The 21894-nt window shown below is 50.8% G+C and overlaps 1 protein-coding gene and 1 long non-coding RNA gene across 2 annotated transcripts; one reads left to right on the top strand and one right to left on the bottom strand.

Annotated features, from left to right (window-relative positions):
* Positions 1 to 255: 255 nt before the first annotated feature.
* On the bottom strand, positions 256 to 20994 carry ADORA2B (adenosine A2b receptor). Its single transcript, XM_050929011.1, has 2 exons — positions 20421 to 20994; positions 256 to 1363 (listed from the first exon to the last, which is right to left on the bottom strand). Exons 1-2 carry the CDS (start codon positions 20741 to 20743, stop codon positions 676 to 678), a joined length of 1011 nt encoding a protein of 336 aa, XP_050784968.1. The 5' UTR covers positions 20744 to 20994; the 3' UTR covers positions 256 to 675.
* Positions 1377 to 6378, top strand: LOC127037392 (uncharacterized). Its single transcript, XR_007770361.1, has 2 exons — positions 1377 to 3424; positions 6223 to 6378. It is a non-coding gene; the product is annotated as an uncharacterized LOC127037392 (long non-coding RNA).
* Positions 20995 to 21894: the final 900 nt, after the last annotated feature.

Genomic DNA, 21894 nt, shown 5'->3' on the forward strand with positions numbered 1-21894 from the left:
CATGGAGCATGGGGGGCAGTCAGCTTTTGGGAAGGGGGTGAGCGCAGGATACAGAGCAGCCTCACAGTCCTTTCAATTATCAGACTTCGAGCAGGGGAGCCTTTTAGGAATGAGGCCGATCTCCATTTAACTGCCTTGTTATCCCATGAACACCAGCCCATCCCCTCTGCCTCTAGCTCATGGCGTCAGTTTTACACCAGCACGTGGGCTACAGAAGATTATTTCCCATGGGAGAATACAACCTGCATCAAACAATTGATGGAAAAAATAGAGTATTTACCAGAGTGGCATCAAGTACATAGAAAATGAACCAACAACACAAACATCTTTCTGAGTGAGCCAAAAACATTAAATAAATAAAATCCAGAAGGCCAGGAACTGACATGAGACGCACAGCTGGGGAAACCCACCACAGGACGTAGGGCTTCCACCCTTTGACCTAGAAGGAAATGCAATCACAAGCACCCTGTAACTCGAAGGTCAGGAGTCAGGGTAAGCAGCGCACTGTCTCCCCAGACATGTTATTCCCCAACAAGGCACTATGTTAAAAAAATTTTAAAAATACAGCTGTACATTATATAGTGTGACTCATCAGAATCCTGGTCCACTGTCTACATAGGCACAAGGGGGGAGGGTTGGGTTGGTCAGGGCCAGGCTGCAGGATGGCAGGCATGGTCAGATAAATACAGGCACAGAGCTGAGGTTGCTGACAGTCAGGTGCCGGATATTGCCATTGGAGCCCTTGGGGACATCCTCCATCCTGCAGAGGATGTACTTGGTGAGGATCTTGCGGAAGGTGCAGCGGAAATCCCTGATCTTGTAGGCGTAGATAATGGGGTTGATGACGGAGTTGGCGTGGGACAGGATGATAGCCACGTACATCACCCAGTCGGGCTTGTTGTGGGCAAAGTCCTGGTGGAAGTAGGTGATGCAGTTCAGGATGTGCAGGGGCAGCCAGCAGAAGGCAAAGAGCCCGACGATGATGGCCAGCGACTTGGCCGCATTGACCTCCTTCTGGAGGGTAGTCCTGGAGTGACCCGTCAACTCCATCTTCCGCAGCTGCTTGCAGGCCACCATGAATATCTTGATGTAGATGCCCAACATGATGAAGAGGGGGAGGAGCACACAGCCAAAGAAGTTGAAATAGACCATGTAGCTCATGGGGACCACATTCTCAAAGAGACATTTTATTAAGCAGCCGTGCTGCTGCGCCGAACTGTTCGTAGAATTCTGGCAGGGACTGTTCTGCCCATCAGGGGCTCTGTTCCAGCCCATCAGGGGGGTCAGTCCAATCCCAAAGGACAGGAGCCAGAGAACGGCAATGAGCCATCTTGCCCGTTTCCCAGTCACCAAGCTCTTGTATCTACACACCAAGAACAAAAAAACCCAAATCAATCCATGAAATAAATGAGCAGTCACAGCTCTGAATGCTTCGATCACAAGGTAACCCCAGACAAGGCTGCAGCAGCCCCACCACTCCCACCCAGCAAAACCCCACCACTGAGCACCTGTGCAGACCAAAGCCAGAACTGTTTTGAAAATGTCTAGTGATTTTGGGTACCTTTGCAGGGGCCTGATTGTCAGCAAGTGCTGAGCACCCACCCTCTGAAAAATCAGCCCCCTTTCAGGTGTCTCTAGGTGGGTACCTACAATTTCTAGGCCTATATTCTTGGCCTATATTACTAGAGGATAATCCCACCTCTTTGGGGTAACACATGGGATAGTCCCAGCTAAGAGCTTCCAATGGTCCCAGGCATCTAGTGACAGTTTCACACATCCCCTGGCCTCTGTTTCCAAGATCAACCTAGTCCTGAAAATTAGGAGCGTTAGTGTGGCTGCGAATGAATGGTAGAAAGTAGGCCAAGGTGACTTCACCAGTCCCACTGGGCAGCCCCAGTCAGACTCCATTCTCAGTGAGCAACCAGTTAAATCAGTCCTAAGTACATCAGTCCGTCTGCGCCTGTGAGACGGGTAGGGCGTAGGGAAATGAAAAGCAGACTGCATGCAAGGCCTCTTCATTCACACCCCCCACCCCCTACAACCACATCCACCCCGCACCTTACACTGTACACGCCGAGGAGTGGAGGATTATTGCCTTCAGGTGAAGCCACTATTGGAGCAGGACAGCTCCACAGTCTGAGCCAGTTTGTGGGCTGGTGCTTTGTAAGTACACCGTCACTATATATATTCCTGCAGGTTACAGGCCTAAGGGTGTGTTTGTGCTGCAGTCAGAGATGTGACCGCGCCACATGTGGACATACCCAAGCTAGCTTTGATCCAGCTGGTTTAAACAACAGCCGCCGAGAAGGCACAGCAGCAGCGTGAGCGGGCCAGCCCTGCCCAGCACCTTGGGTCTGTATCCAGGACTAGCCCACTCAGTTCTGGAGATCAGGCTTAACTCAGGTCTGCCCACATGTGCAGCAGTCGCACCCCTGCCTGTAGTGCAGACATACCCTATGGTCAGCTGGCCTGCCCAGCACTAAGGCTAGACTGTGAAGTAGGGTAACCAGGCAGCAAATGTGACAAATTGGGACGGGGGGTGGGGGGTAATAGGAGCCTATATAAGAAAAAGACCCAAAAAGCGGGACTGTCCCTATGAAATTGGGACATCTGGTCACCCTACTTTAAAGGTATTAAGGCACTTGCACCTTTGGGCACCTCTGAAAAATCCCATCCGCACCGGACCCCCATTAATTTCAATGGGGGTTAGGCATTTAGACTGAAAATTCCTACTAGGTGCCCCTCTTCATCTTTCTAGCCTTCACTGCTTTTTGGGCTGTACAGACATAACCAGGACTTGATTACGTTAAGCTTGTAGAGATTAATGGTGCCACTTGTTAAGCTAATGAAGTGATCCTGCAGTAACTAACAGGGGCTTTTCAGTCTGTCCTGTCCCTCATGAGCAAATTTGCCGAGTACCAAAATCAAGTCACTAGTTGATACAGAGCAGGGGTGACAAGAGCTGATTTAATTCTCACTTCCAACATCTGATCACGTTTGTATGAGGTCTCAGTGGCAGCCCTGACAGGGGCCTCAGCAGGGCTCTGGGATTAACTGTTATCTTGTGTCTCATCACCTCAGCCCCACCTCAGCCTGTCCCTCGAATGCACTGGGGTGTCCCAGGGGACACAATGGACCCAAGACAACCGGTACCTGCAGTGGAACCCACAGCTTTTAACTTCATTATACAGGATTCCGCCGATGGAGCAACATTCCAGTCATGTGACATCCCTCCCTAGGGCCCAGCTGCTGAATTAACAGAGGGAGTAGAAATGTGTGGAAACTATGGAAACGGCAAACCCCAAACAATGGGCTCATTGGATTGCGTGCACCAAGCTGCAGCCCATACAGCAGTTCTGTGGCTGGATACACAGACACCCGGAAGGGCTGCACAGCACCAGGAACTGGAAGTGACTGTTGATGAGTGAGTGAAAGGTTTTACAAACATGGATTTGTGCAATTGTCCCTGTGGGCTTGCCTCAGCTTCCCCACCTGTCAGAACAGGGCTCATGTCACCTCCCTGCCTCACAGGGACCATGGCCTTACAGTTATAAATACATGCAAAGGACAAGTGCCGTAGAGAGGCCTGGCTGTAGAATATCGTCCAAGTCCCAAGTTTTTAAAAGCAGTTGCAAGGCTTAAGTGATTTTGACAGCTAAGTCCCCCTTTCAAAAGTGACTTAGGCTCCAAAGTGCCTATGTCCCCCTGACTTTCAGTGAGACTGGGGTATGTCTACACTACAGTCAGAGGGGTGATTGCAGCTCGTGTAGCCATATCCACACAAGCTTTTTTCTAGCTAGCAGTTCCCAGTAACAGCATGCAGGTTAGCCAGGGGCCAGGCAGGTTTCTGTAAAGTGCACTGCAGTCCATGCTGCTGTGGCTTCACTGCTGTTGGTATTCACACTAGCTCCAGTCTGCCTGCATGGGCTGTACTCACACCTCCGACTGCAGAGGAGATGTACTCAAAGGCTGCCAGGGCCCAGCTCCACATGGTATCTAGGCCTCTACTTCCACCTGCTCAGTTGCCGTCTAACCCCCTAGGTGCCTACGGTTTTACCAATCAGCATTCACAAAGCTCTGATGGCTAAGGAGCTGCTCCAAGCCCTGGCCAAGCTGAAGCCCCAGGGGCTCTGAAGCAGGAGTCTCAAACTAGGTAGGAAATCCTGTCTTGCTAGCCAGGCCAGTCCTATCACTGAGCTCTGGAATCCTATTGCTGCAAACAAACCCCAATCCCACATCGGAGTCCCGGTTCCTCTGGGGGCACAAGGGAAGAAAGCACTTTACACAGCCTTGTTTCTGCTGCCCCACAAGGGAACTGCTTCTGTCCCAAGCTAGAAAACTAGCTTGGAAACTTGAAAGAAAACTTCACAGCCAGATCCCATGAAAAAACAGACAGCAAACCAGCGCAAGGCCAACAGCTCTGGGTACAATTCGACCAGACCCCAAGCTCAGCTCAGACCTCTGGAAATCCTGCTTTTTGGGAGGTATTGGGGGAGAGAGGGAAGCCTGAGGCAAGAAAGAATCTGCGAGGCCAAGAAGAGTCCTGTATACAGCCAATTAGGCTGCATTCATAATGGAGCACCCCCTGGCTTGCCCTGCCCCTCTCTCTGTTCACTTCGCTTTTGTTTACTCTGGACTCCTCTCCCTGCCTTTCAGAAGAGAAATGTCTGAGGAGGGAGGGGGCCAGGTTCCCACAGAACTGCAGCTGTACATGCTGCATGTGAACAGCACTGGAACAACCTTGGTGTCCTCTTGGAAGACAGACAGACACACACACACACACACACAGTCCCAGTTCAGCCAGTTTTGTCCCAAGCATATAGGTCAAATACAAACCAGCAGGAAACAGCAGCGTCACCCAGGTGTGTCTCAGCTTTAACGTGCTATACTAGGCTAGAGATTGAAGAGAAGGGATGTGAACTACAGGCCATGTGTTATACCCATGTCTTCTACTGCATGAAGCTAGCTAGGCTCGATTCTCTCAGTATTGCCCACTAACTTCCCAGTGCCCTAGATGGCTGGGGAATTGCTGCCCTGTTTCACAGGTGGGATAAACACAGGACCAGCGAGTTTGTGTCCAATATTTCCAACAGTATCCGCTAACTCAAAGTGCCGTCATGCTGGGGCCCGGCTGGGAGACCCCAGCTGTGGTTCTGAGAGCTGGGCACTTTCAGTGTTTGTTTAGATCAGCAGCCTGGAAAATCCCACCATCACTAACGGTTGATTAAAAGAGATCGAGCCCACGGTGTAAATGCCTGTTCTCCAACCTGGAACAGCTTTTCTGGGGGGGGAGGGGGGGAGATCTCAAAGCCCTTCCAAGGGGAGAGCATACAGGAGTCAGGACACTGGGCAGCAGGCTCCTTGGTTCTGTTCTTGATTCTGCTGCTTACTCAACTGTGTGACCGTGAGCAAGTCACTTAGCCTCAGTTTGCTCCTCTGAGTGAGCTACCATGGGTGTTGTGAGGTTACTGTAAGAACGGGGGAATGGGGCTCATACAGGCAGAGAGACCATGGGAGTCAGGGGTGGTGTGCAGCACAGCACTCCCCAAGGCTGCTTGTCTCTCTCCAAACAAGTTAGGCTGCGTAATGAAAAGCAGATATGGCCCATCAAAGGGTCTTGAAACCCAGTGAGTCATGAGGCCACTGAGGGACACACTGCTTCTGGCCATGTGACATTAAGTGCTGTCACGCCCTGAAAACATACCCCAGCTGAGTCGTCTTCCGTCTACTGCTGCTCCCGGACACTTCCATGGAGATAAGGCTTCTGCCAAAGGTTTGTAAAGTGAATTAAGCAGCCACGTATCTTTCTGAGCAGTTGCAACCATGGCTTGTTTATTTGAGTGCTGCTCATTCTTAACCAGCAGAGACAAACAGGGTTGTGGCCAAAACCAGATTTAACCAGAGCCCTCTTGCCAGTGCAAGGAAGAGAATGGAAAATGTACTGACTGCATGAGCCAGAACAGAACAATGCCAACAGCTGCAGGCCGTGTACGCTCAGGAAAGAGCTGGTGGCAGTTAGAGGCAGCAGCTCACGGTGAACTCTCTGCCCCTGGAGCTAACTTCATTCTGCTGGTGGGTATGGCAGGAGCACGTTGCAATGCCTCAGGCTCATCCCACCACCTCCTGGCTCTCTGTGGACTGACTGCAAACAACACTGTGTTCGTGCTGCGTTGCCGTGTTGTGTTTGGGCTGATAAATCCTGGTTCTCTTCCCCCATTGCAGGAGCAGCACAAACTAACGTGCCGTCCACGAGCATTTGTGCAAGGAAGTTGCGTCATTCAGATGCTGGCAAGAAGCAGACACAAACAGGGCATGATTACCATGTTCCCTCTACTTTTTTACATCCATGTGTGGAATGAATTTTGTTATGTGCACCAATATGGCAGTGCTGTGGGGTGGGGCCGAGGGGTTCGGAGTGTGGGAGAGGGCTCAGGGCTGGGGCAGAGGATTGGGGTGTGAGGGGGTGAGGGCTATGACTGGGGGTGCAGCTGGGGATGAGGGATTCAGGCTGCCCTGGGGCAAGAAGACTCTCCTCAGCCCTCTCACACCATGGCAGCTCTGGGGCCAGGAGAGGCGCCGCTCTCTGCTGTGGACCTGCACGCCCCCTACCTCTCTCCTCTCCAGTCCAGGCCGCGGTGTCTGTGCGCCTGTATGGCCCTTGATAGCCCGCTGTGCGGCCTTAGGGTGTGAATGGGGCCAAAATGAAGTCATGAAATATTCAGTGAAAAACATTTTTCACTGATCACTTAAGACTGAACCAACAGGCTCGACAGATCTCAGTGGACCTCAGCAAGGTCAGCTGCAGTCCTAACCTGGACTTACTCTCCCTCCCTTGCCCCCATATTTTAAAGGAAGCCTTGGCCCTTTTAGATACATATTTCCCCCAAAAAGCAAATCTCTAAGGTCCTCATTGGACAAAAGGCCCAGATCGTCACAGATATTTAGGCACCTAACTCCCACTGAAATCAAATCCCTTTGAAGGTCTGGGCCAAAGCACTTGAGGACGTGGTTAAGTGACTTCAGTGGAAGATAAGCACATGCTTAAGGTAAGGACAAGCCTGAGATCAGGATACATGTGCTTTATTTCTTTCAAAACAGTTGTCAGCTGCCCGTTGCCCAGGAACTACTCTACACTAACAACTCAATATGTGCACAACCCCACAATAACCAACCAGTACCCATGCACAACCAAGGGGGGGGGGGAAATAACTGTAGGAAAACTGATTTTGGATTGAGTTTTTTTCTGATACCTAGAAGCAGGAAGGGGCCAGGGGTGTCCCAAGCTCTGAAAACTCCTTTAACAGGCTCCAATCAAATCCCCTTCTCTTTGAGGTTTGCTATTATTACACAGGGAAGTATTAAAGTAAATTTACTCACCTAAAGCTGCTCAATTAACCCACAGCAAATATTGAAACTACTTGATGTCTCTGCCTAGAAGTAACAAGAGTTATTGTAGTGTAAATACCAGCTGGTTATTTAAGAGTGATATATCGTGGTTAAACAACCTGGCAATAGATTGGTTCCTTTTACACAGGTAGGTAGGTTTAATAATCAATTAGTAGATAATTAGCTCTGCCACTGTTCAAGGATATGGACTGATTGCTGGACATGTCAGCACCATCCCCAGCCACTGGGATCATCTGCTGTTATGCAGCATCTCTGCTCCGGCCTCGAACCAGTAAAGGCACCTCTCACATTGCTGCCACCTTTGCTACAGCGCCTGGCTTGGTGAAGAGCATTTTTTCTGTGGCATAAGGGAACCAGCATCTCACCTGCATGTGGCTCCTGCACCATCAGGAGCAGGACAGATGGCAAAAGCGGTTTATTTCACTAACCGTTCCCCAGCTAAATGGCCCTAGTTTCACTTCGTCACATCCCAGGGGCAAAGTGCATTTGCTTTCACAGACCAGCTTGGGCCCACTGGTGACACCGCATAGGAGTATCTATCCCAGAACAAAGCACTAGGTCCTGTCAGAGGCACCTGTCCATGGAGTGAATCTGCTGAGTACGTAACATTGAGGTTAGCAAAGGCAGAACTAGCAGCAGACTAACAGGCCTGATTGTTTTATCTGTCCAACACCACAGGCTGTGTGGCTAAACAGAAGGGGGCTGCTTTGCCTGCTGGCTACTGTGCTTTGGCACATCACTCTTCATGATCATTGACTATTTCTACTGCAGTAGCACCTAGGGGCCCCAGCTGTGCAACAGGGGCCAATTGCACTAGGCGCTGTACGAACAGAACCCTCCGAATGCTTAGGAGCAGTGAGGTGGGATGGGGGGTGACTAAGCCAGCGCCCCCAGGTCTCTTTCCCAGCATTGCACTAATCACCCTGTCACACCCTTCACACCAAACTACCTACAGGCACTCTGGGCTAGTGCACTGAGAACAGCACTCAGCTGCCACTTCGCTGTATGACAAAGAGCAAGTCACTTGGCCTTTGTGCCTCAGTTTCCCCTTCTGTAAGGTGGATGTGATGAGTTTAAAAAAATCAATGTTTTTAAAGCACCAGGCAGGGGTTGGCTATTGCATTTCTGAAACTGTAAACTTGGGGTAAGAGGCTGCAACAGAGCTGGGGAGGCTGTGCTGGTGCAGGGCGTCAGAGAGCGTTTGTTTAAATGCTTGCTTTGTTTTTTGAACACGGAGCCCAGTTTTTAAGTAACAGGGTTAACAGTTCCACCCCCAAGTTCTCCCTGACCCTGCTGGAGCATTCCACTCCCCACTGGAACCGAGCCTCCTGCTCAACCCCCTGCAGCTCCAGCTCTGGGTCATCCCTGGCTCAGGCAAGGGACGGGCTCCTGCCCCTACATGCTTTGACTAAGCTCAAGTCTACACTAGAAACCTTTGCCAATACAGTAACTCCTCGCTTAACGCTGTAGTTGTGTTCCTGAAAAAATGCTACTTCAAGAAAAACGGTGTTAAGTGAATCCAATTTCTCCATAAGAATTTTCACACACACACACACACACACACACACACGTTTTAAACAATTTAATACTGTACAGAGCAATGATGATTGTGAAAGTTGGTTGAGGTGGTGAAGTCAGAGGGTGGAAGAGGGTGGGATATTTCCCAGGGAATGCCTTGCTGCTAAATGATGAACTAGCACTCGGCTGAGCCTCACGGGTTAACACGTTGTTAATGTAGCCTCACACTCTACAAGGCAGCACGAATGGAGGGATGAGACACAGCATGGCAGACAGACACACACACACACGGTGTACGTGAAAGAGGGAGACGTGCATTGCCCCTTTAAGTAGGCTGACCTCACTCTAAGTACATTGCCTTTTTAAGTAGATCAGCAAGATGAGGTAGCACCTGCTTCCTGCAAGCTCCCTCCCTCCTGAGCCCTGTGGTATCCCCCATGCTCTGTGGAGATGGGGTACAGGAGGGGGGGGAGGTTGACACCCTGACATTAGCACCTCTCTTCTCCCCCCCTGCACAGCAAGCAGGAGGCTCCAGGAGCAGCTCCAAGGCAGAGGGCAGGAGCAGCACAGGGCAGTGGGGGAGGGACAGCTGAACTGCCCCACAATTGCTAGCCTGCTGGGTGGCTGCTGCACAGGGAACTTAGGGGAGCTGATAGGGGGCTGCTGGTCCACCCTGGTTCCAAGCCCCCACCAGCCAGCTCCAAGGGGCTGCTCTCTGCAAGCAGTGGACAAAGCAGGCGGCTGCCAAACAGCGTTATACAGGAGCATTGCGCAACTTTAAACAAGCATGTTCCCTAACTGATCAGCAACTAACAGCGAAAACTGGGATGACGTTAAGTGAGTAGGATTTTTTTAAAAAACAAACAAACAAAAAACCCACGTCTATACTGGCAAAAGCCCTAGCGTAAATGCAGTTATATCGGCTTCAAAGTCTTTTTTTCTGGTTCCGCTCACTGAACCAGTATACCCAGACACTGGTTTTACCAGCATAATTGTGCCTGCAGTAGGAGATTTGCCATTTCGAGTGGAAACCTAGCCTGCCCTGACGCCTGCTCCAGGCACCTGCCCCGGTTGAGCGAACGCTGTTTGGAGCAGAGATGAGCTCCTTGCCAGAAATTGCTGCTTTTCAGGTCTGTGCTAGGAGTTTGCACTGGAGCAGTGACACTGATTGCTGCCCACTGAATCCCCATGGTGCAGACAAGACCTTAGACTGAGCAGTTCCAGTCTCCGACAATCCAGACAGCAAGTCGCGAACATCTCAGTGTGGAGACAAGACTGTCCTTGTCAAAGTGACGTTGCTGAGTCTCAAGAAGACAGTGCTGCACAGAGACAGCAATGATGGAAGACAGACCCTAGAGTCCAACTCAGCCCTGCTCTAGCTCCACAGGCCTTGGTGCACTAAACTCTGTGGAGAAAACCTGTGCTCTCCTGTCCTCTCCGAGCACCTCTCTCCCTGCCCGTTTTGTCCAGCGCCGATACTGCAGGGTGTTAATTAATTTGGTCGCCCCCTGCTGGCCTGGGCGAAAGGGCCGTGCAGCAGCAGAGCACCAAATGCTCCATCGCTCTGATATAAACGAACTGTGACTATGGAGGCCTTCCTATTTCAAGGGTTGCAGCGACAGAGGGGAGTTTTCGAAGCCCCTTTAGTGGAGGAGAGCAAGAGCAACTGCTCCATCAACCCTCAGATTCCTGTTATCTGTGTGCAATTGTATTTAGCATCCTGCTCTGTTTGTTTGTTCTGTAACCATATGACTGAGCATCGTTGCTTCTTGCCTGGAGGACTCCCATGGAAACGAGATGACAGCTCAACTGGAATTTCCTGGTAGAACATTTTAATTAAATCAGGAGTGGCAACTAGGAGGGGGGGAAATGAGCCACTTTTTCATTTTAACAGGGAAATAATCTGAAATGGGAGTGAGTGTGGGGAAGCACTGTCTAGTGGTCAAAGCACAGAGAGAGAGGAGATCCCGGATCTATTCCCAACTCTGCTGTTTGATCTTGGGCAAATCACTTCCCCTCTATCCCCCTGTGACACATGGGGGACCAGTCACATGTCCCTGCCTTGCATGGGGGAGCTGAGGCCTAACACGTTAACGGCCTTTGAGAGCCTTGGATGGAAGGTACAATCAGCACATTGAGTATTGTCAGTAAGATCCATTTCCCCAGGCTCAAGTTCCTGCAGCAGCTCAGACCAAGACTCTTTACCCATAATTCCTTATAACCAGGGGATAGGAGCTGGTGTAACACAGACAGAGCTGGAACACGACCATGCATTATGCTGTCAAGCACAGCTGGACTGAGAGATACAGAGGCTTCCCCAGTCCTGGCTTAGACAGCCTAGAGAACACACCTAAACCCTCCCACGTGCGCCTAGCGCCATTGTGCAAGAACCGGGCGGGCACTGTGGGCACTGACATGGGAATGAGCTCACCCAGCCTTTCAAGCAAAGAGATGGTGGAAGCCACAGCCTGAAGCGGGAGCTAACGTTCACTGTGGGAGCAAGCAGGGGCAGCATCAGGGTAAGAATCACATGTAGAGCTGTGCACTGAGCACTCCCAGCTCCCATCGGCAAGCCACAGATCTAGGCCTCATGTGTTTAACTTTGCCCTTGCTCCCAATACCTGCTGAGCTTACAAAGGAATTTAGGACAAATCTAATGTACTTTTCACCACTGTTGTTCCATCTGTCTGTGGTCGGGCCAGGATGGACTGACAGGTCGGTCAGTGAACACCTGCTAACTGAGTGCAGATTGCTGTCCCATCGACATCACATAGTGTGGATCCTGCAGTAAGTAGATCTAAGCTATGTCGCTTTGAGTTATGCTATTCACGTAACTCAAATTGCATAGCTTAGATCGAATTTCCCCTGGAGTGTAGACAAGGCCTTAAACAAGTTAGATATCTTCAGGTCACCAGGGCCTGATGAAATTAATTCTAGAATACTCAAGCTGACTGAAGAGATATGAGCCATTACGATTATCTTTGAAAAGTCATGAAAGACTGAAGAGATTCCAGAGGATTGGAAAAGGGAAAAATATTGTGCCAATCTATTAAAAGGGAAATAAGGACAACCCAGGGAATTACAGACCAGTCAGCTTAACTTCTGTACCGGAAAGATAATGGAATAAATAGTTCTGCAATCAATTGGCAAATATCTAGAAGATAATAAGGTGATAAGTAACAGTCAGCATGGATTTGTCAAAAACAAAGTGTGTCAAACCAACCTGATAGCTTTCTTTCTTAGCCTTGTGGAGAGGGGAAGCAACAGATGTGATATATCTTGCCTTTAGTAAAGCTTTTGATACTGCCTCACGTGACCTTCTCATAAACAAACTAAGGAAATGCAGTCTAGATGGAGCTACTATAAGGTGGGTGCAAAACTGTTCCCAGAGAGTAGTTATCAGTGGTTCAGAGTCATGCTGGAAGGGCATAACAAGTGGGGTCCCACAGGGATCAGTTCTGGGTCTGGTTCTGTTCAATATCTTCATCAATGATTTAGATAATGGCATAGGGAGTACTCTTACAAAGTTTGCGGACTGGGAGGGGTTGCAGATGCTTTGGAGGATAGGATTATAATTCAAAATGGTCTGGACAAACTGGAGAAATGGTCTGAAGTAAAGAGGGTGAAATTCAATAAGGACAAATACAAAGTACTCAAGAAGAAACAATCAGTTGAACACATACAAAATGGGAAGTGACTGCCTAGGAAGGAGTACTGTGGAAAGGGATCTGGAGGTCATGGACCGCAAGCTAAATGAGAGTCAGTTTAACACTGTTGCCCCCCTCCCCACAAAAAAAACCAAAAACATCAACACACAATGCAGAGTCAACCTGTGGAACTCCTTGCCAGAGGATGTTGTGAAGGCCAAGACTGTACCAGGGTTCAAAAAAGAACTAGATAAGTTCATGGAGGATAGGTCCATCAATGGCCATTAGCCAGGATGGGCAGGGTGGTGTCCCTAGCCTCTGTTTGCCACAAGCTGGGAATGGGCAACAGAGGATGGATCATTTGATGATTACCTGTCTGGTTCATTCCCTCTAGGGCACCTGGCATTGGCCACTGTCTGAAGACAGGATACTGTGCTAGATGGACCTTTGGTCTGACCCAGTATGGCCGTTCTTATGGGATGTATTAGCAGGAGCATTGTAAGCAAGACATGAGAAATAATTCTTCTGCTCTAGTCCACACTGATTAGGCCTCAACTGGAGTATTGTGTCCAGTTCTGGGCATCACATTTCAGGAAAGATGTGGACAAATTACAGAAAGTCGAGAGAAGAGCAACAGAAATTATTAAAGGCTTAGAACACGACCTATGAGGGAAGATTGAAAAAACTGAGTTTGTTTAGTCTGGAAAAGAGAAGACTGAGAGGGGACATAACAGTTTTCAAGTACATAAAAGATTGTTACAAGGAAGAGGGAGAAAGATTGTTCTCTTTAATGTCTGAGGATAGGACAAGAAGCAATGGGAGGTTTAGGTTGGACATTCGGGAAAACTTCCTAACTGTCAGGGTGGTTAAACACTGGAATAAATTGCCTAGGGAGCTTGTGGAATCTCCATCATTGGATATATTTAAGAGCAGGTTAGACAATCACCTGTCAGGGATAGTCTCTGGATAATACTTAGTCCTGCCATGAGTGCAGGGGACTGGACTAGATGACCTCTTGAGGTCCCTTCCAGTTCTATGAATACAGCTACCACGCTCCCATTCCTTTAGTCAAGCTTTGCTGGCAAGGTGACCCTCAGGGATGCTCCCAGGAATATGAAAATACCTCCCTGACTTACTCTCACTGTAGGAAGATTCCCACTCCTGGAGCTGACCTTGTCAGACTGCAGGGCTGGCAGGGGTGAGAACAAAGGAGCTAGAGCCATGTACGACCCGCACTGCTGTCACTGTGGTACTCACAGCCCCCTGGCCTGCTGATGCCTTCAGAGACTGACTCTAGGTACCCAGCTGGTGCCCAAGGCAGCGAGTTAACCACTCCAAACCTCACAGCAGCAGCATGCAAAGAACTCAGATCTTCTTGCTACAACAGCACAGATCCCTGCTGCTTGAGTGAAAGGAACAGCCATTAGCAGTAGGGGAGTTATGATACACAGCTAAGCTGGTTTGATTGTAACCTGTAGGGGGCAGTGCAGCACCAACACATTGCCCACACCCCATTACAGCATCACCTATCAGACACACCATATCCCACTACAGCCAAGCGAGGAGCAGAGTGATCAGAAGGATGGCAGAGCAATAGACAATCCAAGTCTTTCTCCTAGCCAGGGGAGGGTCTAGTCAAAAAGCACATTAAAAAGCCTCAGGAAAGGTCTCATCTAGTTCTGGCTACCCACAAAAGCAGCAGGCATCTGGGCCTCCTAGCTCCCAGCACAGCCTTCTGCATGCCAGCCCCATGACCAGTCCACCTGGCACGGAGCCCTGACCAGCATCCCACACAGCCTAGTTACACCTCGGATGGGCGCAGTTTAGCAGCTGGAATCTCCCTGCATTCCAGCTGGCTGGGGAAGCCCTAGGAATCAGATACTTCCCTCCCATGACTAGATCTGGCACTGCTCAAACCCAGCCAGCATCCCAGGGCGTGACCCCAAGCAGGGGCCAGATCCCTAAGCTGCTTGGCACGAGCCAGCTGAGCAATGCATGGCAAGTGGCCAGTGACCACTGACCAGATGCCCAATGACTCTGATGAACCCACAGGACATGGTGGGAGTCATCCCAGATGGACTACCTCAAACCCCTCACACGTCTGTGATCCACGGTACCGGTGGGTGGGAGCGAGTGGGACAGAGAATACAGTGTGCGCAGGCGAGTGGGACTGTGCCGGGAAGTATGTTTGCAGATATGCAAGTCTCTGCGTACGTCAGAGCGGGGAGTGGCTGGATGAAGGCAATGCTTTCTCTGCCCCGGGTCTAGACGTGCAGTTCACTGTGTTAACCTGGCAGTCCTACAAACAGAATTACGGGGGAAGGGGGAAGATGTCACAATGGACTGGCAGGTTATCTGCGGCTCCTGCCATGGGGTTGACATCACTAACAGGAACAGCAGCAATAATCTGATCTTTAGCACTTGCAAAGCCCCTGAGCCTGTCTCTGAATTGTAAAACAGGTGGGGAGGGAAGAGTGCGCCTCTGCAGACACAGCTGGGGCTGCTAATTCCTGGCACATCTGCAGCACCCTGCACCCTGCTGGCTGCTTGGTGAGGGAGGTTGTGGCTGATGGCACAGTTGGCTGCTCTGTGTTCTCTCACTATCCCGAAGTCTGTGCCGGGGATTTAAAAGGGACATGGCAGAGCAATCAGAGGGGACACATTTCTGTGCTTCATGCCCAGCCCTGCGTCTGCAGCCTGTGACTCCTCTACTCACCATGCAGCTCTCCGGGCCTGCAGACGCACAGTGTGATGTCCAGGGGCAGCGACCAGGCTGACCAGCAACTCTGTGGTACTGAGATATCCTGATCAGATCGATAGGAGGTGTCTGTGTTCTGCTCGGAGTGGAGCTGACCCCAACCACGGAGCCTTGTCTTCCTACATTCCAGCTGGGAAGGGCTGGAGGAAGAACAGGACTGGCACAAACTTCCCCACAGAAACTGCAGCAAACTCCTGCCCTCCTGCTGATGGGCTTTACGCACTTGCCTGCTCCCTGCGCGGAGCACGACCTGCATGGGTGCTACATAGCCTGAGCTTGCCGGTTGCCAGATGTCCTAGGTAGCGATACGTTCATGAGGAAAGGTGCTTCCTGCACTACCCAGCGAGGCCGGGGCAGAAAGAGGAACCAGGTGCCATCCCACACTGACAGCAGGCAGGCACACAGGAAGGGGAAGAAGCAGCCCACTTGCCAGAAGCCACCATGTGCGTTTTAAGCAAAGCACCCAAGCAGCTGAGCACCCTCCGCCCTTCCCGTGCTAATGAACAAAGGAGAAACTCCAAACTCCGCAGCAGGTCGTGAACCCAGCCCCGTTCACCAGCACCCCCATCGTACAAAGGATACGCTAGAGGGGGCTCAGAAGAGCAACAAGAATGACGAAGGGCCCCGCAGAACTCATCTGAAGAGAGATGGGATGTTACCTTAGGACACGGCAAAGTCTGTAAAAGACCAAACTGGACAGAGACAGGAGACTGAGCACTTCTGTTCTCTCATCTCAGAGCACAAGAACAAGGAGATGTTCAGTGCAATTAAAACCAAAACCAATAAAAGAAAATACTTTGCACAACATGATTCAGCTGGGAGCTCCTCGCTATAGGAAGTCAGTGGGGCCAGAGGCATAACAAGATTCAAAGAGGGACTGGGCATCTCTATGGATAAATGTTTAGTCTTGTTAACACATTCTGGAAGAGATATTAACCCTTGTGCTTCCTGGCTTAAGTCAGTCTCTGTCAGAAACTAGGGTGACACCCATGCGAGGGGCAGATTATCATACACCTGCGACTGTGGGTTCTTGGCCCTTCCCTGAAGGAGCTGGCGCTGGTCACCGACAGACAGGAAACTGGACTAGATGGACCAGGGATCTGATCCTGTTGGGCAATTCCTGTGTTCCACATCTAGATGCAGTTAGCAACACAAAAACACACGAGTCCTGCTGCTTCTGGGAGGGAGAGAAATATCCCAAGATGGGGAAACTTTGGGACTATTCTGCGCTTCAGAGTACCTGACTCATACCCTGGGGTGAAGGAGCAGCCCTTGGGAGCTGGGCCCTGGGGCAGAGCACATACCTGGGGCATAGGGGGCAATGCTGCTCCCCTAAGTTAAAGAAGCTAGTGACTAATTTCTCTCTAGCTGTATAGATGGCACATCCCCACATCAGACATTTGCCCCCTGGGCTGTGGAGCCAAGCAGCACTTGCTTTCTTGCAACTAGTTTATAGGCGGAGAGAGGCACAAGTCACTCAGCTCAGTCTCTCCCCCCAATCTCCAAATCCAGCCACTCTCTGGTCTTTCCTGAATTCCCAGCCCAGTCACTCCAGACACCTCATGCTGGCCTTCCCACCCCCACTGCTTAACGGGAGCCAATTAAAGATATCTGGCTAATGCAAAGCGAAGCTGCTGCAGAGTTCATTCCCCCTGCAAACGGCATCTGTGTGATGTTACAGGGCTGGTTAGTGGGGTGACATTCATCCCTGCTGAGGGCAATTGTGTAAAGGCCAGGGCCCCACGTAAGTGGTGCTTTGAGGGTGAGGACAAGAAATGAAATCCCAATGGGTGGGAGAAGGGGAGCCAGCAAAGGGCTTCTCTGTATGTTCCTAATGCAGAGTGGCAGCAGTACAACACGATCCCCCTGCAACACACCAGCTGGCTTCCAGCCTGCCCCAGCTCTGACCACACTTAGGGGAGCTGGGTCTCCGCAGCCCATTCAGTCCATGGCCTCTGCCACAAGGGGGCACACTTAGTGCCCACTACACTGACGGCATGGACACTCGTTCACTGAGACAGAATGAGTCGTTTCACACAAACCACCAAACAGGAATGGTTGGCACCCAATCCAGAGATTAAAAACTTCACAGCTCACTATTGATCTCTGGAGTCAGTCACTCCCCTGAATGAGCCTTTTAGCTGGAAATACAGCTCCCCGCAAATTCATTTCCCCTGTAATTTAACAGCCAGCTTTCTGTTTCCACAACAAAACCCTCCTTCCACAAACAGCATGTGTGTCTAACTAGGGCAGCTGTTTGGACCAGGTCTCATTCACTGCCTAGCACTGGCTCTGGAGGACATCAGTCCTAGGAGATTTCCCTAAACCTTGTAACCAGGGCCCATGGATCGCAGCCCAAAGAGGTGCATAAACCCAGTCCTGACCCAACCTGCAGTTGCACAATAAACCTGCTGGAAACAGAGAACAAAAAAGAGGTGAAAGAAATATTTGCCTTGTCATCAGTTATCAGAAACGTTTTCCACCTCCGTCTCCACTCCCAGGATCAGGTTCGTGATAATCCCCCCTGAACACCTGCTCTTATGTTCAGCTAAACTTCCACCTGGGCAGCATTGTATTCAGAACCACGCAACTTCCTCAGCCAAGCTCTACAAAAGAGAGTCATGACACACAGACAGCGAGTTAGAATTTACAGCTCACGCTACAGCATCTTGCACGCAATGGGTGGTTTGATTAAACGTCCGGCTGAAAAGAGCCAAACTCCCTTTAGCTGCTCCCCTGCTCTAGATCAATTTAGAAAAAAATAAATAAACAGAGCAGACACTAAACCATTATCTGAAGCCAAAAACCAATTTACTCAGATTACCCCCATAGCTGGAAGGTAAATGATTAGCCAGTTTCAGATATGCTGACAAGTACTAAAGATTCAGATCTGTCCCCAGCTACAACACACACCATGGAATTTCCATTCAATTTGCTGATGACACATATACCCTCACCATGTGCTGCAGTTTTCCATTAGAGTTGTACATCACCTGTTGGATGATTAATGAATGTTTGTCAAGTGCATTGAGATTCTCTAAGGCAAGGTGACAGAAAAAGGCAAGTATGGTTATTCCTTTTAAAGTTGTTTCTGAGTGCATGTTTTGCTCATGAAAATGAGACGCCAGAAACAAGCAGAGTACAGGCAAAAGACTGCCACAGACCTCTGACGTTCACCTCACTGCAAACCTGTGGCATCCCCTAATACCCTGACTCTGAAACCCTCCCCCCCCAACTCTTCAATCCTACCCCCTGCTCTCATTTGCCATTCCAGCCCTGGACTCGCCAACACACAGCTCCGCTAATGCCTCTCAGTCCCAACCCACCCACCCACCCCCGCCCGCTATTGTAGTCGTCATCCAGTCATACCAATTTCGGTGGTGGTTGTGCAATAGGGACAGATGACCCCTCAACAAAAGTGAGGCAAACAAACTCTCTTCACTTGTAACTTGAAAAATCCAGGCTTTGGATGCACTTTCCAGATGCTGGGAGGCTGCTCCACAAACCAACTGTGTTAGTCCCAGTAAAGAATATATTTACTATGCTTCACCCAGTATGTTCCCGTCCCCAGATCTAGTGAGAGACCAGTTCAGGTCTATTGTGATCCTATTTTGATTCGTTTCTTAGTTGTCAATTGGGGGGTAAGAGGAAGGAGAACTGATTTGTGTTGTTTGTTTTTTTATCAAACTTTGTGGGTTTCTTTTAAAAACCAGAACCCACAAAGTCAAACCCTAAGCACACCTGCACCCCCGGCAGGTGGCACTTTCCGCAGAAGCCCATTTTCTCTGGAATAAGAGCCTGGTGATCTCAGAACATTGTGTGAACTGACTAGTACAGTGGCTGGGGCTAAGGAAACGTGACTTGCCTATTTCGCCTGCTGTTTGTAGAGTTGATATCTTGTTGGGTTTATGATTTATACACTCTCACTTCCTTGCTTAGATAAAAAAAAAGTGATTATACGTAATGCCTGACACTTTGAAAAGTATCTGTGTTCAGCGAGATATGATTTCAGCATTTGTACACTTACTACTCTTTCCCTTCAACCCAGAGCAGAATGATCCCTTCTGAACAGCTAAAAAAAAGTCAGCCTATTTTGGGCTCCAGGGCAGGTGGAGATTCTGAGCTAGGTGGAAGGTGATAGGTAGACTTATAAGTAACTAATAAATTCATTTATACGATCACCGTCAGCCCCAACCTCTATAGGCAGGAAGGGCCAAGCTTACCAACAGAACGGAGAATTGTTCAAGAACATACTATAAATTAATCAAGCTATTCTCAAACTGAGAAGCAGGAGAAAGATGTTGGTCTGTTTTTCACTACTTGGGAGGTGCTCAGATGCTATACTGATGGAGGCTATAAAAATACCGAGGTAGATTAGACAGCTATTCCCAGCTCTCTCATGGCTTTGTGGCCTTGGGCGTGGAAGATTTTCCAAAGAGCTCCACTCCCATTTAAAAAAAGAACAGGAGTACCTGTGGCACCTTAGAGACTAACAAATTTATTTCAGCATGAGCTTTCGTGAGCTACAGCCCACTTCTTCGGATGCACAGAATGGACTCGCAGTTTCTTTGAGAGTGTGTGGCACAATCTGTCAGCATAGTCTGTGGGATATGTAGATTCTGTGCATCCGAAGAAGTGAGCTGTAGCTCACAAAAGCTCATGCTGAAATAAATGTGTTAATCTCTAAGGTGCCACAAGTACTCTTGTTCTTTTGGCGGATACAGACTAACACGGCTGCTACTCTGAAACACTCCCATTTAGGCACCCAAAACAGGTGGGCAGATTTTCGACACAATGGGAACGGAGCTCTTTTGAAAGTCTGGCCCTGGGCCCCGGGCAGCCACTGCAGACAAAACCTCCTGCATTTAAGAACAGAAGAATAGCCCTGCTGGGTTAGACCAGTGGTCCATCTAGCTCAGTGTCCTGTCTTCTGACAGCATCTTCACTAGCACAGCCCCTGCCTGCGTGCAGTTGGTCCTTGACTGCTCAGTTCCTCCACCTGTAACACTCCCCTTGCTTTGCACCAGCGTGCTCAGCACTCACTGGCGCTGGGCCATGCAACTCCAAATGCCCACATCCTCACCCCTTACCTGAGTGGGATCTTGATAGCCAGGTACCTGTCGATGGCCACGGCCAGCAGGCTGAAGATGGAGCTCTGGGTCAGCACCAGCACGAAGCAGGCGAAGAAGAGGCAGCTGTGGAAATCCGTGTCGAGGCCAATGCTGATGGTGATGGCGAAGGGGATGGCCAGCAAGCCCACAGCGATGTCGGCCACGGCCAGCGACACCAGGATGTAGTTGGTGGCGTTCTTCAGGGTGCTGTTGATGGCCACAGCCCAGCACACCAGGACGTTGCCAGCAATGGAGAGCACAGCGATGATCAGCTCCAGCAGGATGTAGGCTGTGTTCATCATGAGGGCAGGGGATGCTCAGGTGGCGCTGGCTCTGTCCAGTCCAGGGCGGGGAGCCCTTACCATGTCTTTCCCAGGGAGGGGCCCGTCAGTGGGCGGTGGGCGCAGCTCGCCCCTGGCTCCGCCGGGAGCGCATGGTCCCCGTGTGGCTGGGCTCAGCAATGCCCGTGGGAAACATCTGCTGCACCCAGCGAGCTGCGATCACGCCCCGCTGGCGGAGCCAGGAGAGCGGCTGGGCGCAGGGGGTGCCCCGCCGGGGCGCTCTGCGGGCTGGGGGTGCTGTCCGCGGCCGGCCCCCGGGCGAGCGGCTCCTACGCAGACTTACGGCTCCGCCGCTGCTATTTCTGCACATGGGGCGGGGGCGGGGGCGGCCGCGCGCGATTGGAGGAAGCGGCGCCCGGGCGGGGACCCTCCGTATTTACCGTAATGCCCGAGCTAGGAGTCTCTGCGCCGCCCGGCCCGCGGCGGGGCGCGGAGCCCGGCTAGTCCCGTACGCCACTTGATCGCCCCCCAGGCTCGGGTGTGAGGGGCCAGCGCCGCCCGAGAAGAGGCGGTGGGCAGTGCCCAGGGCACGCCGGGCGCTGGGGCAGGGCTCCGGGCCACGGGAAGGAAGTCTGAACAGATACAAGTGAGAGCCGGGAAAGCAAAGCCGAGCTGCTGCGGGGCTTGCTGGGGCCGGAGAGCCGGCTCCAAACATACTTCCTGACACTTGCCCTCCAGACCGGCTGTCAGGGAGGGCATGTGGCTTACCCTGGCGCAGGTTTCCACAGAGGTTTCAGAGTAGCAGCCTGTTAGTCTGTATCCGCGAAAAGAACAGGAGTCCTTGTGGCACCTTACACACTAACCCATTTATCTGAGCAAAAGCTTTCTGGCTAAACTCAGAGAGGCATTTTCTCCTCTTTCTGGTCACTGATATGAAGACAAGTGCCTGCAACCTGTACTGGACCCTACAAACCACTGGTTTCTCTAGCCCTGCACCCTACAGCCACATACACCTGAAGAGGAAAAACTGTCGTTCATTCAAGAATAAGACCCAGCCCCTGGGAAGGGGAGTTGAAACCCCCCAAAGGTAGCTGGGGCTCAGAGCTTTTCCAACACCACCGGCCAGGATAGCAGACCTTCCTTTCTGATCTTGAGGGGGCCTGGGAAATACA

This window comes from Gopherus flavomarginatus, chromosome 19 (assembly GCF_025201925.1).
Source record: "Gopherus flavomarginatus isolate rGopFla2 chromosome 19, rGopFla2.mat.asm, whole genome shotgun sequence".
Classification (NCBI taxonomy): Eukaryota; Metazoa; Chordata; order Testudines; family Testudinidae; genus Gopherus; species Gopherus flavomarginatus.